This window comes from Ips typographus, linkage group LG12 (genome assembly GCF_016097725.1).
Source record: "Ips typographus isolate SLU linkage group LG12, UJ_Ityp_2.0, whole genome shotgun sequence".
NCBI lineage: Eukaryota > Metazoa > Arthropoda > Insecta > Coleoptera > Curculionidae > Ips > Ips typographus.
The window spans coordinates 4,333,150-4,350,817 of NC_138433.1; the positions used below are offsets into that span (position 1 = coordinate 4,333,150).

The 17,668-nt window shown below is 36.8% G+C and overlaps 1 protein-coding gene across 1 annotated transcript; it reads right to left on the minus strand.

The window, feature by feature from the left end:
• Positions 1 to 12,811: 12,811 nt before the first annotated feature.
• LOC145736491 (uncharacterized) lies at positions 12,812 to 15,712 on the minus strand. Its single transcript, XM_081990941.1, is given in 2 exon segments — positions 12,812 to 15,640; positions 15,643 to 15,712. Coding segments are annotated over 2 exon segments (1,185 nt in total). The 3' UTR covers positions 12,812 to 14,525.
• Between the last annotated feature and the right edge of the window lie 1,956 nt (positions 15,713 to 17,668).

Sequence of the window (17,668 nt, forward strand, 5' to 3'; positions counted from 1 at the left end):
TACGTCACTGTTATTAATATGATAATGATGACACAAGCGTTACCCTGACCTACCTCAAAACCGCTGACAAGACAAAATAAACCGAGTATAGGTTGTTTACACTACTTAGGTAGAGTGCATTTCAAACCATAGGGTCATTAGACAACCGTAAATTTTGTTTTGTGTTTACGTTTTAATAATTTACTTTCTTATTTTTGTTTACAGATAATCTAAGGAAGAAGCAATCAAACGTTATCGTAAATTTATTTTTTGTTTTGGATAAATAAAATATTTCTCCGCACGGATTTGAAATGAAGTTAGAACGGTCAATGTTCCAGTTTTTAAAAACAACTTAGTTGATATGGAAATTGGGACATTAGTTAAACATATGCAGAAGTTATTGCAATCGGTTTGAGGTATACCAGTGAATAAAATTCACTCGGTTGAAGGTTATTAATTTAATTGAGATATAAAAGAAATATGCGTGTAATATTATATATTATTATATGTTATTATTAAGCCTTAAGTAACGCATATTAACCTTTGTTCTTATTTTCATTACATGTAAAAACCGCTTGAGGGAGCCATAAGAAGCCAATGTACTAAATGGCGCTGTGCAATGCCAGTATTGGACGACCATTGAAGATGACATTTAACAGTATCACCAGAGTCAACCACATGATGAAAATAAAGCCTAAGCAGAAGAGACTATGGAGTATGGAATGGACATTGCTAGACTTCAGCTACTGGACTATTTGGTGACCAGTGGAAGACGATGTGTTAAGTCATAGTCAGGGCAATATATGATTGTGACAAACACTTTTGTGCGAACAATGGCGCAATAAAAGTCGCAACATCAGAGCTACTTATATTGAAATATATGGTGCATATTTAAGGGCTACCCAAGGTTTCAAATGTGTTATGTTAATTTAAGGGTTAGTTTAATGATTAGGATTATTATAAGTTTTGGGTACGACGAAGCGATGACGGAAAATGGAGAAAGTAAGCATTTTAGAAAATATATGATAAAAAGTAAAGTTAAAAATTTTCGCTTACTCCATTTTTCAAATGATATTATAATAAGATGAATTTTATATAAGGCTAGCGATAACTTAGGTTAGTAATTGGAATTACCTCTCTTGGTTTAAACTGGAGGGCCAGTTTCATGGAGAAGGGGCAAATGTCACGAAGGATAATAAATCAAAGTTATTTCACTTGAAAGGAAACATTAAAAATGTGGAATGTTTATATTACTTGAGCGGAAACATTAAAATTGTGGAATGCGGTCGGAGTGCAACTGCAATTAAGATGCATTTGCTGAATTTGCGAAATAATGTGGAATGTTTTCCAAGTACCGATGGTCGAAGGTCGTCACGAGTTGTCGGCTAGACGAGGCCAGGTCTGGGAGTTTTGATTGGTGGAACCAGTGTCTGGAATGCTATAAAAAGGAAGTTGTACCCTAAAGAAGGTTCAGTCAGTTCAGTCCAGTTCTGTCCAGTCAGTCCAGTTTTGCTGTGCACCACGTTGGTGATCGAACCGCAAATGTCAATTAGACATGTCCGTAACGCTCAAGTAAAGTTAATCGCGAACCGCGCTCCAAGTGACAAGCCTCTCTCCAAGATTCTGTCTTCTATAGAGATGTAAGTATGTTTATTGTACTTCTATGTTGTGTATTAATTTACGCCTGGTTTATTATGATTTTATTGGGAGTTAGTAACGTTTTCGTTGGGTTAGGAAACCTGTTATTTTACTAGTTAGAAAGTTAGGAGTTGTTAGGTTTAAGTACGTATTCAATAGAACTTGATGGTAAAGTTAACTGTGTTTTATTTTCACGCTGAAACGAGATCTCAGGCAAATAAGTTGAATTAAATTCAACACGTCACGCTAGTCGTGACAATATTAAGAACCCTTTATTTCGTTTTAACAGGTCGCTTGTAAGAACAAACCCTATGTGTCACTTTTATTATACAAAACTAAGCTACGTTATCAGGTGTTTATACGAGTTCGATTATTTCTTTTGTTTCATACTCGCTAGTTTTCTTAACAAACAAACAAAAAAAATTGAACACATTTTTGGTTTTAATTTTTACTTAAGTTCGATTCTTCTTATTTCAAATATCTTATTTGAGTCACTAGCCCTTTTGACAAAAAAAAACATTTTTTTTTTTTTCAAATTACAAAATTAATTTCAACTCAAACAAAGATTGGATACCAACACCTAAAAAAATTCTTCTAATGTAGAATAACGACGAACAGAAATTAACCCCAGAAGCTAACACCGCTTTCCTCCACCCGTGTTTCTTCTTCAACCCAGGAATTGTCTCGCCTCCTATACCATGTCATTGTTCCTGCTTCCTCGCATGATTTCATATCTGCGGTAATTTCATCGCGAAGTCTTCGGAGCGATAATTGGAGTTGGAGAGGATCCGTGCTGTAGTTTGAAACAGTCTTCCCTGTTTGTAAATAGCTAAGAAAGACCTCACTGAACTTGCGCTTTCTGATCCCATTGAAGCTAGGTCTAGTTGTTGCACAAGGATCCATATTTCCCATGTTTTTGGTCAGCAACGCTTGTGCCATTTTGGATACCATTGTAAAGAATTTGGGGGTAAAAGTAACTTTAGGTGATGCCGATCTTTTTGTGAACACAGCAGAGAGTTGCTTTCTTTGTTTCCAAGCACCCCAATTTGTTATTGCACTCAACACTCCTAGATCGTCCATGTATGTGCCAAACATTGAATGGAAAACGACCTCAGCTGTGTCACTCTCAGATCCACCACTTCGCATGGTAAATTTCACCTTATTTGCCATTACTGCATCTGTATAGTATTGAAGCATGTTGGAATTAGCGAAGTTCCATTGGAAATCTGCCGGTTTTGCACTCCAAAGATATCTTGCTACAGAGATTGGAAAATAAATTTTCTGCGTAGATTTAGCTGTGGTCAGCACTAACAAATCAGCTAATTCCTTCATAAGTCCCATTACTCTTCCCGGGGAATCTGAGTCCTTTAGAGCCGTTGCAATTTCACCATACATGGGGAGCATACGTAGTGAGTTTTTGACTGCTTCCACTAATTTCTGAGGATAGCTCTTCTCATTGATTAGCATCACACATTGAGTCATTGGCCCCAGGCTCTTCAATAATCCAGCCTTCCTTTCTGGTGGCAAAGTGATTCCTTGTAGTAAGGGAATGTGTTGGTTAGTCAATCCGTAGTATGCTAAACCCACATTTCTGTGGTTTGGAGTCAGCTCAATTCTACCAGATGTATTGGTTCTAGCTCTCTTAATTTTGGTAGCTATGTCTCCTCTAACTTGGAACTTAGTAACTCCAGTTCTTACCTCGTCAAAGAAACCTTTGAAGGCAGTCAACAGGTTCACTATAGGAGTAGCCATCATCCAGTCTAGCTGAAGATTTAGAGCTTTGAATTCAGTCGCAATTGCAGCTATGTTGATATCTGTTTCACCTATTTTGGCAGTATAAGCCCTGTACTTGTCGTTTCCGAAATCAGCACTGTTTTGGGTCCTCCTCAGTAAAGTGTACACAGTGAAAAGCACCCCTGAAATCTGATCTGAGATATCAAGATCTATCACATCATTTTGGTCAATTTTTTCGAAACCTTTGGCATTTGTAGGCAATTTCGAAACAATTAGATCGTATAACTGGAATATTATGCCAATCTGTTCATTTTTCTTTGTGATTTCGTTTCTATCAACCTCCATTTCGTCAGCCATTTTTCAAAATGTTTAAGGAATCCTCTTAAAAAACTTCTTATTATTTCTCACAATTTTTTTATAAAAAGATGCTATCTGTTTTTGCTATAGTGGTATAGTATAAGTATATAATGGTAATGGTATATATAGGTAAGTTGTCACGATCTAATTTTTAGTCGTAACGCGGGGACGTGTAGGCTGGGGTCGTAGTCAAGTTAAACTCAAAGATTGGATAACAAAAACAACAACGTTTATTCATAGAGAAAGATTAAACGAATACTGAATTTATAAGAAGATAATAAAATAAATAAAAAGCATTGTCAGACATAAGTTGGTTTAATAGAGTTTGTACTTACATGATAATTACTTCACAAACCATTTTGGACGAGGGTAAGTGTCAGGGTAGAGTTCCCTCAACTTTCGCGACCGAACCGTTTAGTTTTCGCGGATAATTTCTGACTAACCCTCCTTCCCAATTTCTCGGCTATTTATTGTAAGGTATTGCGATCCCTTAGTCAGTTAAATTTCTTAATTGCTTGTCTAAGCACTTGGATCATTGTCCGAACAATTGATGACTTATTGCTGACTGGTGATTGCAACACCTTAGCTAGCTTCCGTTCTAAAAAGGTTCGATTGCTTATTTTGCAACTCAAGTGGTCGACGACTTGTTTCGGTCAGTGGCCGATTATTTGCTGAATAAGTAATTAACGAAAATCTACTTGTGACACATTCCCCCGGCCGACAAAAGGTAGTCCCTAGCTTTTCACAATATTAAAATTAAAAATAAATCATAAAATGTAGTATCTATGGACATAAGTTCCGATAGGTTGATAAAAAAAAAAATAAATAAATTCCGTTATTTTCGTTAGTATCCCGTTCATACCCCAAAAGAAAAATTATAAAAGAAAACATATAACAATAAAAATAAATGTTTTTGTTATTTTCTGGTTCTACAAGTGGAGACTGACTCCTAATCCCACAAAAAACCAACTTCTTTTGCCAAACCACAAAATAGGACCAAACTCACCTACAATTACGGCTGACGGATACACGACTAGACCAAGTTACTTCGTTAAGTACTTAGGTATGACATTGGACTCAAAAATGAAATTTACTAAACACTTACGAAATATTAGGGTTAACATTACTAAAAGAGCAAAATACTTCAGAGGACTTACTTACAAACAAGCCGGAATTAGTACACATACAGCTACAAAAATTTATAAGTCCATCTGCAGACCTTTACTGGACTATGGTAACATAATACTAGCAAACGCAAACGACAAAACCAAAAAATACATTCAAACGACAGAACAAATCACCTTGAGACTAATTACAAAAATTCGGCACCCAGAAAATCCTCTTTTCAACCCATCTAATGATCTGCTGTATGAACGGACTAACTTAATTAAAATAACGGACCGACATCAAAAAATACAAACAAAATGGAAAAACAAAAAAGACAACTGGACAATAATTAATAAGTTATGCCTCACCCGACAGACCCGAACCTCACGATACCTGACGCCAAACACAACTTTGACAGAACACTACCAAGACATACATTAACTCTAGATATAAGTACTGTATTATTGAAATTGTACATACATATAGATAGCTTATAAATAGTGTATATTATTAATCTCTAAATGATGTTATTACTATGGGCAGAAAGGCCACTAGGGCCGATAGCCTTTTCTTTTGGAGAATAAAGATTGTATATATATATATATATATGTTATTTTCTTACCTCTAGAGTTTGTAAAAAAAAAACTTAATGTCTCTATGCTTTAACACTGAGGAGGGAGACTTTTCACTCGCGATTCACTAATATTCCGCGCACTATTGTTTGTTTGGGGATTCTATTTTCTTTTCGCGGCACTTCACTGCACTAAACATGGCTTCTGAAGACAATTTGGACGGTGTCTGCAGCCTGGAACTACATATCTGTTTACGTTGGATGTGCAGGTGGAACAATTCCCAGAACTATATTTTGACGGTTGCCTGGAACCGATGATGGTAGGATGGTACTGGCCGAGGACAAAAATATCACTAGAGCAACATATTTTCTGCCTTTCTGCTCTGCTTCTCGGTCTTTTGGCTAAGATCAAAATGTAGGCCCTTGTGCTGGACCTTTTCGCTAAGATCAAAGTGTAGCTCCCGACAAAACTTGACGGGGGCCGATTTGGGATCATCCCCCGCGGCAGGTCACCACGGCCCAGTGTGTCTATTCCTACCGCGGCCACGATCACAAACCGACTCAACTGTGGTCGCGGTCTGACGTCCCGTGGCTGGTTTTTCATCGTCAGCGTTTCCAGTCTCCTTAGAGAAATGCCCGGACCTTTAACTTTTGCTGATTCTAGTTTCCATTTCCAGTGGCGTGTATTAGTTTTTACCGAGTCTGATCCAAAGCCTTGATCGCTCTTCATTTTGTAGTGGTTTCCTTCTGGCTTCTTCGCGTAGTAACTCCCGTCAGTGTTAAACGCAATAAAAAAAAACGTATTACTACCTACTGCTAATTAAATCTTAATGTCTAACATTCCCGTTATAATCATAAAATCCCTCGTAAAATATACAGGGTGTCCCACGACGAAAGACTTCGATTGATATTGGAAAAAGTATAAATAGGAGAGTTTTGAAAATTTGGTAGGATACTGATGTGTTATTTTGTTAAAAGGAAAAATTGATATTCTTGGTTATACAATTTCAACAGATGGAATTTTTCCTGATAAATCAAAATTAATTTCAATTGAAAATTTTCCAAGGCCAAAAAATGTAAAAGGTGTACAAAGCTTTTTAGGACTTTGTAACTATTACCGGAAGTTTATAGAAAATTTTGCAAAAATTGCACGCCCCTTGCATGATCTGACAAAGAAGCAGAATAAATTTGATTGGCAGGACATACATGACATAGCGTTTAAAACACTAAAACAGAAATTGATTAGTGAACCAGTGTTGGCACATTTTCAGCCAAACAAAGGGTGTGAATTAAGGGTAGATGCATGTAAAGATGGACTAGGAGCTATATTGTTGCAGGAAGACACAGAACGTAAGTTACACCCTATTGCTTACGCAAGCAGAAGTCTTAGCAAAGCGGAGAAAAATTATTCCATAACTGAATTAGAAGGATTGGCGGTTATATGGGCACTTTCATACTTAAGACACTTTATTTATGGTAAACCTGTAAAAATCATAACTGATCATCATGCTTTGTGTTGGCTAAAGACATTGAAAGATGCCACAGGTCGTTTAGCCAGGTGGTCATTAAAACTGTCAGAATTTGATTACACGGTGTGCCATAAATCAGGGATTGCGCACAAAGACGCTGACTGTGTAAGTAGATATCCGGTACTGCAACCAGATACGGACAAACACGATGTTGAAGAAATACCAACATTTATTTTGGATACTCGTAATATTGAGGAGTTACAGAAGAAAGATGAAAAAATTTTCCAAATAATAATGACAATCAAAAACCCGGAAGATGCTACAATTGGTTTACGTAAGCAGGCAAAAAACTTCAGGATTGAATCAGGAATTTTATACCGAGTAAATCCGAATGATTTAGGTCGAGATAAGCTATTAGTAATACCGCAACAGTTAGTGGGAGAAATTTTGTATTCTCACCATTCGGAACCGCTGAGTGGTCATTTAGGAATAGCAAAAACACTATCAAAAATTAAGCAACGGTATTATTGGCAAGGGTTGCAAAAAGATGTTGAGAAATTTGTTAAGGGTTGTCAAGATTGTCAAGCTAGGAAAGGTCAGCAAAATCAAAAGCCGATAGGATTTTTACACCCAATTCCTGTCGGAACACCATTTGAAAAGGTGGGAATTGACCTTTTAGGCCCTTTCCGCCGAAGTAGCAATGGTAAAACCATGATAGTGGTAGCAACAGACTATGCAACACGTTGGGCAGAAACTGAGGCGTTACCGAGTGGAAAAGCAGGGCCCGTAGCAAAATTTATTTTGGAAAAAATAATTACGAGACATGGAGCGCCTAAGGAGTTATTAAGTGACAGAGGAAAAGTGTTTCAATCAGAATTGGTGACAAATCTATTGAAAGAAATGGGCACTACAAGTCAATTTACAACGGCATATCATCCAGCAACAAATGGTCTTACGGAGCGATTTAATAAGACTCTTGCAAATATGTTGGCAATGTACACCAACACAAATCAGTCAAATTGGGACCAATACTTACCACATGTAACTTTTGCCTATAATTCAGCGAAGCAAGACAGCACGCAGTTCTCGCCCTTTATGTTAGTATATGGACGAGAACCTGTTTTACCAACTGAAGCGAACATTATGCCGCATACTGAATCTCTTGATAGCAATCAAATTAGGGAAACTAGTCTGGCAATACGTAATTTTGCTGCTGAAAACATAAAAAGACGACAAAACATAGATAAACTTCGTTATGATTGTAAACATCGGCATATGGAATTTAATGAGGGTGACCAAGTGAAAGTTTTCACCCCGATAAGGAAAGTTGGGAAAAGTGAAAAATTACTGCTTAGGTGGTTCGGACCTTATTATATAAGACGAAAGAAGTCAGACGTGGACTATGAGATACAGAAGGGCAGATCAGATAAAGCAAAAAGAGAAGTTGTGCACGTAAGCAGAATATTACCCTATTATGATCCCTGGACCCCAGAATGCACGCCTTTATAAGAGGACAAGATGGGAAAGACACACGAAAGAGACAACTTTTAACAACTAAAGAATATATTAAAATATATATATATATAAAAAAAAAAAAAACTTAATAATAATTGAAATTAATGGTGCAATTGGCACCACTAATTATGATGATGGCTCCATGCCTAGGGGCAGGAACCTCCCTATCAGCGGGCTGCGGCGGGGCAGTCCCGTTCCCCGTAGCAGGCTCATCGGCTTTGGCCGGGGGTGTCGCTGGTCTGGACGGGTCAGGGGACCCCCACGGGTTGCTGAGTTGAGATTCCCGTCCTGTCATACGAGCTGCAACGGCAGCCCAAGACACGTAGGGCGGCGATACGCCACCCACGCGCGCACTATCCGGTGTTGGGGTGAAGCGTGGAGGTGAATTGTCTATGAAATAGGAAAAAAAAAACGTGAGGTTACATACCCTACGAGTAATGAGCTAAAGAGCACAGATCAACTTACCGCCCATGACTATTTAAACACAAACTGGAAAAACAAAGGGAAAAACGAAAATTTCGCTGTAGTGGAAACAACTTCGGTCACTCACGCTCACAGAGAAAGTGACTGGAGACGAAAAAATAAAGGACCGCTTCGTCCATAAAATGACAAAACTGCTGTGAATGCAGTGCTGTATAAGTGAAATAAATAAACGATAATAAGGCACCGTCTATCCCTAACTGACATAAAGATTGTAACACATTGTATACAAAGTAATAATTTTGTTGAAGTGAAAATATTACGTTTGTTGGGTACAAACTTCACATACCGAGTTGTACCTAAATTTGAAGTTACTGAGCTCAGGGATTTTTATTCTCTTATCCGCGTCTGAATTTAATGGCCAATTGAAAGATTCACGAACGGATATTAGTCTAATTTTCCGCAGTTACGCCAAAAGTGTGTAAAATGATTATCTAAGCGCGCGTGTTACAAGTTATTTGCCTACAATGAGCAAAATGATATAATTAAAATGGCATACTTAAACAAAAAATACGAGGGACGTTAAATATATCGGGAAATGCCGTAGGTGCCGAACAAGTAAATACTTGAATAAATATAAATGTCAGGGGTATGTGATAATGGGGGGATAGACAGATTAAAATAACGAGTTTTCGTTTTATTTAAGTGTTGGATATTTTTGAATACCAGCATAATGTATTAGGTCGAAACAAATGCATCAATAATATGCGACCGCACGCTGATACAAGCGTTACCCTGACCTACGTCAAAACCGCTGCCAAGACGAAATGAACCGAGTAAAGGTTGCTTACACCACTTAGGTGCATGGTGTAGGGTTTTTCTGTTTAATGGGTCTTTCTTTATATTGGTGTGAATGCGTTTGATCTCTTGTCCTAATACCTCTTGAGCTTTGCTTAATTTGTTAACGGTTTCCATTTTTGTGTTGAGATTAAACTCTTCACTTGCACTGAATGAATCACTTCACTTTACTTGTTATCTGCACTTGTATACGCGATCTGCACTGAGTTATCGATTTGTATACGCGACTCGCGGCCGAATATTACTTGATTAGATTTTTTGTTCTGTGGCTAACATAGGTTACTGATTAATTATTTTAGACTCGAAGGACCATGTTTAATATTGAGGAGGTTGAAGGTTTAGATTGGGTGGGTAGAGTTATTGAGAGTCTTGAGTGCCATTTCAATACTGATTTAATCCTACGCATGTAACTAACAATCTTACTAAACTATTAAACATACCAGTGGCTCAGAAACAATTAAACTCTATGGTTTTGACATGGTTGTTACAGTCATCATTTGTAAACAATTTATAAACAGTTTGGTGGCTGCTGAACTATAATTATTGCAACCACTGTTAAATAATATAGAACGCTATGTTACGCTGTTTTGAATATAGTTAAACAATTATCGTTTTGCTTACTAATTGTAATTATGAAATGTTAAAAGATCTATAAACTATGATTGTCCTTAATTACCCTGATTATTTATATAACATTAAGATATATGTTTAGCTGAAGACTAAACAAACTAAGACTACTAATAATAATATTCTAACATGTTAAAACAATTTATGGGACACAACAACAGGTATTATTTTACCCGTTTAAATAATTTTTTATGCCAGGAGCTATATTGCATATTTCCGCAATTATGTCTTGCACTGTGGTTTTTGCTAAGGTTTCCTTTTCCATGTTTAACAATATTAACGATTCTAAATTGTCCTGTTTCATAGTACTTCTTAATCTCGTTGTTGTAATGTAATGTTCTTTCGCATTGTACTTGCGTTGTTGACAACGTCAGCACAAAGGCGTATGCCATAAAAAATTGCTGTAGGCGCTACTATATAAATTGAGCTTCGTTAGCAATTTGTAAACACAACGTACGCAATTTCTACAAAAGTCGCAGTTGGGTTTGGCGGATTTAGAATGTCTAAATAAAGTCTCACTGCTTGCTTCTGGTTCTGAGTCAGAATCTTCTTCTACGTGTTTTTGGTCGTCTACAGAATTTTTAAGTGTCTCCCATTTGCTGACTAAATCCTTAAATTCTTCTCGAAGATCCTGAATATCTATCTGTGCATAGTGGCTTAATAATTCCCCTAAATAATCAAACGAGTTGGGTGACAATGGCTTTGAAAAGTTTTTAGGGTCGAGGATAGATATTTCTTCATACAATTTCATATGCTCTTTGAATCTAGATTCAAGAGAAGAGATTGTAGTGTCCATTATTGCATTGTACACCGAAACTTCAAACTGTTTCGTAGGACAAGAAAAGCTGTAATCAGAACAATTTTCGTCATTCATTTTCCTTATTTTCCGAATTCTTGCAGCAGGTAGTTCATCTTCTATAATTAAGTCGCAATTGGCATTTTCTAAGGAGTTGTTGCATTCAAGTACAAAAGCTTTTGACGAGTCTAAGATCGAATTGAATTGTCGAGAAATTGATTTTAACGAGCTTGTTGCCTGCAAAATCATGTTAAACGCAAGGAGGTAATCTAATCCTGAACTTTGGAGATATTTGGTTACCGGTTCTGTATAACGAAATATTTTTAAATGTATATGGGCAGTCAAAATAATTTTGAAAGAAAGCATTTTATCCAGAATAGATTTTGCTTTTTGTCGTACTGATGCATTAAATTTATCAGAAGAGACAATAGTGTTTAAAGCAAGAATTACTTCTACATACAAACAATTACTTCTATCATCAAAAGTTCCAAATATTTGTTTGGAACGTACGAAGGGCAGCGTACTTTGAACTCCATCTAGTATCCCCTATAAGATGAAGTTTTCTAAATTTAGTTTTTTCGTTAATCAATCTCCAAACGTCCATTCGCTGATAGGATTCCTTGAAAAACTTTCCACACTCGTGAATTAAGGAAAACATAGAAAATCCTTCTAGAACGGTTGTGGTAGAATCAACTAGCACTAAGTTGAGAGCATGAGCGTAACACCATACATGGATTTGTTTGGGTGATTTTTCGCTTAACCATTTTGTAAATCCATTGTATATACCACGCATGTTAGCAGCGCCATCTGTTGAATTACCAATACATTTCTTAATATCTACGTGTATACCTTCTAAGAAATTTGTAATTAAATTACACATTCCTAGTCCTGTGGAGTCTGTACAGGACAAAAGTCCTAGTACTCTTTCATATCAATAAAATGGAAAATGGTCCGAATTGACAATTTGTTAGTCCGATTTCTCATGGAATACTTTCAAATTAGGTCTACTCCGCCCATAAATGCATTATAATTTTTAACAATGGCTGGCTGTTTTACGTCGATATACTTTCTTTCACTTTTAGACCACCTGCTACAACTACGTTCGGGTTCCACACCCATACATGAAGACGCAAGGTTTACAGGTTTATTATCAAACCACTTTACCAGTATGGTTTTTCCGTCATCCCGCACAAGTTGATCATAACTTCCTCTCTCTTTCTTCTTTAGCTCATTGTCAGACGAGATACCGGCATTTTTAGGGATTCTGTTCGCCATTATTGTTCCAGCTAAGAAGACTTTACGCGAGAAAAGAAAATCTATCAGTGGGATTGAAGTGAAATATTTATCGGTAAATACAAAGACACCTAGAGGAAGGGTCTCTGTTAATTTCAAAACCATTCTACCCCCGACGTCCAATTTTTCTGGTGTTGCTAATAATGCTGATTCCACTGATGAGCCTTTACCCTCGTACAAATAGAAATCCAGTGGGTGTGGTCATACAAAGTTTGTAAGCCCTACTGGGTTTGGCTTACCATGCATAAACTGTCTCATTAAGACTTGGCTAGCAAAAGGTATCATTTGTTCATCAATTGAAACCATGGGGGACCTCTCATTCATGCGACATCCTCTCTGTATACTGTCTAAGGGGGGTCTAACTTTCCAAAATCTATCGTGCGACTTTTCTTCTGCGGAAACCATATTGTCATCTACAACCTTCAGACGGGACCGTAACTTGAAAAAACGATTTTTTGTGATGTTATCTGACACTATAGGTACCCTAGTGTTTTGAGCCCAAAACATTCGAAGACGTGGTAAAGCATAAATTCCAATCAGCATTGTACAACCAAAGAGTTTTTTTTATTTCGGTGGCAGAAGTCTCCAATGAATGTCCCGTAACGCTTACTTCTCTCATATTTGTCAGCGTAGAAACGATTGCAAAAAAGTCATTGGAGATATATTTTTGAAAATACTCTAAGGGATTTTTCAACGACTCACTATAATTTGCAGGATTCGGGGGGTCCGGGGGAATAAAGGCTTTATGACGCACCCATTTTTTGGATCTAACCAAAAAATAATATTAACCTAAATAGTTCAGCAATGCTTAAATAATAATAACATTTTGTGCGGCGGTTTCTTTTCTAGATACATTTTTCATCATTTTCAATCCATCATCGAATACCTGGGGAAAAGTAGCAATGAAAAGATGCTTTTAGTTTTGGGATATCTCTTCAATTAAGGTTAGAAATAAATAAAAACAAAAAATAAAATTTTCAGTTTTTTTCGGATATCTTCGGAAGCACTCGGAAAATTGAAATTTTTAAAGCGGCATTTGGTTGAGATTTAAATTGCGCAACTTTGCCCCCATTTAAACTTTCTCGTATCTCTTATGGTTTCTGGGATCCCAATGGTGAGGGTCGAATTTGAATTACCCTTTATATTTGATCATCATCAGCATACAAATGATATTTACAGAAAGAAAGGGTATTTGTAAAATTAAAAGTATAAAGGCTGTACAAAAGAGGTCCCAAGATGCTCCCCTGCGGCACTCTAAGTAAGCACTAGGTAAGTTTTCAGAGACCTGGGATGGTGGAAGAGGGGGTGCTGGGTTATTAACCTACCGAAGTACGATATCACGGAACACACTGCTTCGTTTTTGTTTTGCAAAATTAAAGCTTTGGTTTTGTAATATAGCAACTAGCCTAATAATCTGTTAAAATAATTAACGCCGTGTACACGGTGATCATTTATAATGTCCCCCCCTCTCAACTTATTTATTTTTCACATTAGAAAAAAATGATGAATAGAAAAGTTGTACGAGATGATGCCAGCTATTTGCCGAATATATTGTTATTTATACAGGACGTTTCAGAAATGCGTGACAAGTCCAAGTTATATTTTCAATTTTCTAGAATTACCAAACAATTCTCTGAACATTTTTTTTATAATAGGGTAAAGTCGGGTGAGATGGCCACCGTTTTGCTTAGCAAAGGCCTGTAATTTTTTTGGTGGGGGTTAGGCGTTGCAACATTTTTTTGTCATTGCTTAACTATTATCCGAACAGGTGGGTAAATAAATACAGTCAAATTAATTTTAATTTTCGTAATTATTATTTACCAACCAAAAGCTGCACATGGCCATCTATCCCCGATCGGCTGGGTTAGTTGGCCAAAACATAAAAATAAGAAAATAATATTGAAAAATTTGAAAACAAACTTCTTATAAAAACAAAAGATTAATCCTTAACATCACTTTTGCTTCTTTTTAAAAGCAGTTTTACCACAATTTTGACAAGTGTTTACGTAAGATGAGCAATTTTTGTGAAACCACTTCTGGCATATTATGCACTGCAACCAATCTTCTTTTTTTCTCGTGTTGTTGTAGCTTTCTCCACATCCTGCACATTCAGTGTTATCCACTTCGGAAAGGGTATCACTTTCCTCTTCATACGGAACTTCTATATTCTGCTCCTCATCTGAACTTGGTGAAGGTGAGCGTTTTCTTTTTTGAATTTTTTTTTTGGAATTTGCTTTTTTGTTGTGTTCTTAGTTTGTTTATTTTTCTTTTCGTGTCTTTCTTTCACGGTTGCAATATGTTCGGGAGAAGTTAATAGGGTAGCAACAGCCCTTGCTCGTTTTTTTGCAGAAACAACTAATTTGGGCGTGGGATTAATTTGTTCTAAAAGTTTTTCAGGTGTCAGGTCTGGAATAGATTTCTCATTCACTGGGGTTGTACATCGAGGCTCTATAGGATCAGCATGGCTACAAGATGGCACTTCATCATCCATCGAATTAGTTGAGTGAGTTATTTCTGGTGTTACTTTAGCATTGTTCACTTGAGAGCTGAAACTGTGACTGTTTGTTACTTCTGTGACTGTTCCCTGGCCTTCTCTGGTGTCACTGTTTGCTATTCGATCAGAAACTGTGTAAGCATGGTCGGATACAGAATTTGGATTCCAGGGAAATATTCCAGTGGCTCTGAAGCCGGACATTGCATTTCCAGCGGTTGCTGACTTTCCCCAGCTTTTCATTAGAAGTTCTCCAAATTGGAGTCGTCCTAGTTTCCTTCCGGGGTGGCTTTGCATCCATTCTCTGCAAGATTGATAGTAGAAGGTTTTAAGGGACTTAAAAAAAGCCCTATCTAATGGTTGCAAATAATGAGTAGTATGTGGAGGTAAACACAATAAAACGACATTATTTGCTTCAGCGGTTTCTAAAAGTTCAACAGAAGAACAGTGAGATGCATGCCCATCAAGAATTAATAGTGTTCTTCCTTCGCCTTTACGTGGTAAGAAGTGGTTTTTAAACCAATCCAAAAAAATTGTTGCAGTAACATAGGCCGATTTTTGTGACATCACGATATGTGAACCGGGTGGCATTGAGTCAGTCCATTCGGTCTTTAAATTCTTCCCTTTAAATACGCAGACTGGCGGTAAAAAAAAACCCTCGGCGTTACAGCAAGCTATGCACGAGATCGTCTCACCCTTTTCCCCCGACGTCACTGTAACAACATCCTTCGCTCCTTTTTCGGCTAAAACATTGCCAGGTCGATTATTTAATTGCAGACCTGTTTGTTGAAAAGCTCATTTTGTTCAAGTGTTTCTTGTAGCAGTTTAAAATAATTTCCCACATCTACACGGTTCATGCCCTCACCTCGGCCTAGAGATACACCCTCAGCTTTGCGAATAGACATGTCGGGGTGTCTTCTCAAAAACGACCTAAACCAATCCGAACCAGCGTCTCCTTTCTCTTTGTTGAACTTGTGATTGATTTGTAGACATTCAGCAAAATTATAGGCAAGCTTTCGAACATCTGGTACCGTCATAGGAAACCCGTATTTTTGGGCCTTTATAATGTGTTGCACTAATTTATTTTCATTTGCTTCCCCCAACATACTATCAGGTCCCATTCTACCAATGGTAAAAATATTATTTTTTATTTTCCTTTCAAGGGTTTTCCTAGGAATGCCATAATTTTTTGTGGCGCCGTTCACAGAAGAACCGTTTCTAACAGCTTCAATTGCTAGCCTCAAATTTTCTTCAGTATAATTACCACGATTTGAGTTCTTTCTTTTATACTTTGTTGGCATTTTCCGCAGAAAATTGGAAAGGACATCAAACTGTAAAAAAATAGATGTTACAAACATCTGGCCATCTATCCCCACTATTTAGTGGCCATCTCTCCCAAAATGTTAGGGAAAGATGGCCAACGTGACAAACAAAACTCACAGCATGTTTTTAACTGGTTTTTGAGGTTAGAATTACTTAATACTTATTGTACTCACCTAATACGTTGATATTGGCAGTAGATTTCTTCCCATACACTCACAGTAGACCGCAGAAAAAACTATTCTAAAATTTTCGAACGACGTAATAACGTTTTTATTTTTTGAGCGCTTCAGTGTCACTTCGAGGTAAACGCAAACACATTGACCGTGCGCAAACATAAACGTTTATTGCTGGAGAATGCAGACCGCGCCCGCGCACGACGCCTTTTATTCGAATTTAGCCGTTGGCCGTCTCTCCCGGCTGGCCATCTCACCCTACTTTACCCTATGTCCTATACCTAAATGTAATAGTTTTCGAAATATTCGCATTTCCACTAAGCGGCTACATTCGAAAAAAAAACAAGTTCTCGTTCTTGTAGCTGTGAATAATTAGTGAATTGGTGAATTAGTCATCAATACGAGACTACTATTCATGACCTTTTTATAAAGAAAATATCAATGATTTTATTTTGGAGTGAAATTCAATATCTGAAACAACTATAGATATAATAATATACCAGGTGTCCAAGAGCACCCTGGACATAGGAGATTAACATGGGAAAACGGTTTTGATTTTTTTGCGCCTGTACGGTTGATTTGATTGAAAAATCGTATTAATGAAAGTTGTAGTACCTATCACGGACTAGTTTTCTGTATTTTTTCAGATCTGTAACTTGAACCTTTTTGTCGTAAAACACGAACAAAAATGAGAAATTAAATTTTCTCACTTTTGTTCGTGTTTTACGACGAAAGGTTAGCTTTTTTTTTAAAGCTTTGTTAAAGCTATTGTATGTCTACACAATTTATTAATAGGTTTTCTCATTCATTAACCGACATGCGGGATAAATTAAAACAATATTTTTCTCTCCAATTGGCAAAGTAGCCTGGCAAGAAAATATTTTTAGTATCGCAAAATAAAATCAGGGTTAAAATTATGATCACAGTTTAAAGAATACATATGTATTCTTTATGATATTATGATTATTACAATAGGCTCGTATTCAAGTTTATTATATTACCATCTTCAAAATTTCATACAAATGTTTAACCTACTTTTAAGTTACAATTTTTGTTACTTTTTGTTTAGTTTTTTTTTTAGGTTTATGTTGTGATAATAAATTAAACACTCTACTAATGATCTACTAAAATTTGCATAATTTTTAGTTTTTTGGCATTTTGCTGCTTAATCGTCATATCAGCTAAAGCTAGACCCACATATTGTCCAAAGGCAGTGTTTTTATCTGTGGCAGCTTTTTTCCCTTTATAGTCTGCTAATATATTTAATGTTTCTTGAATTGGTTCTGTTTCATTTTTTCTTTTTCTATTAATTTTATT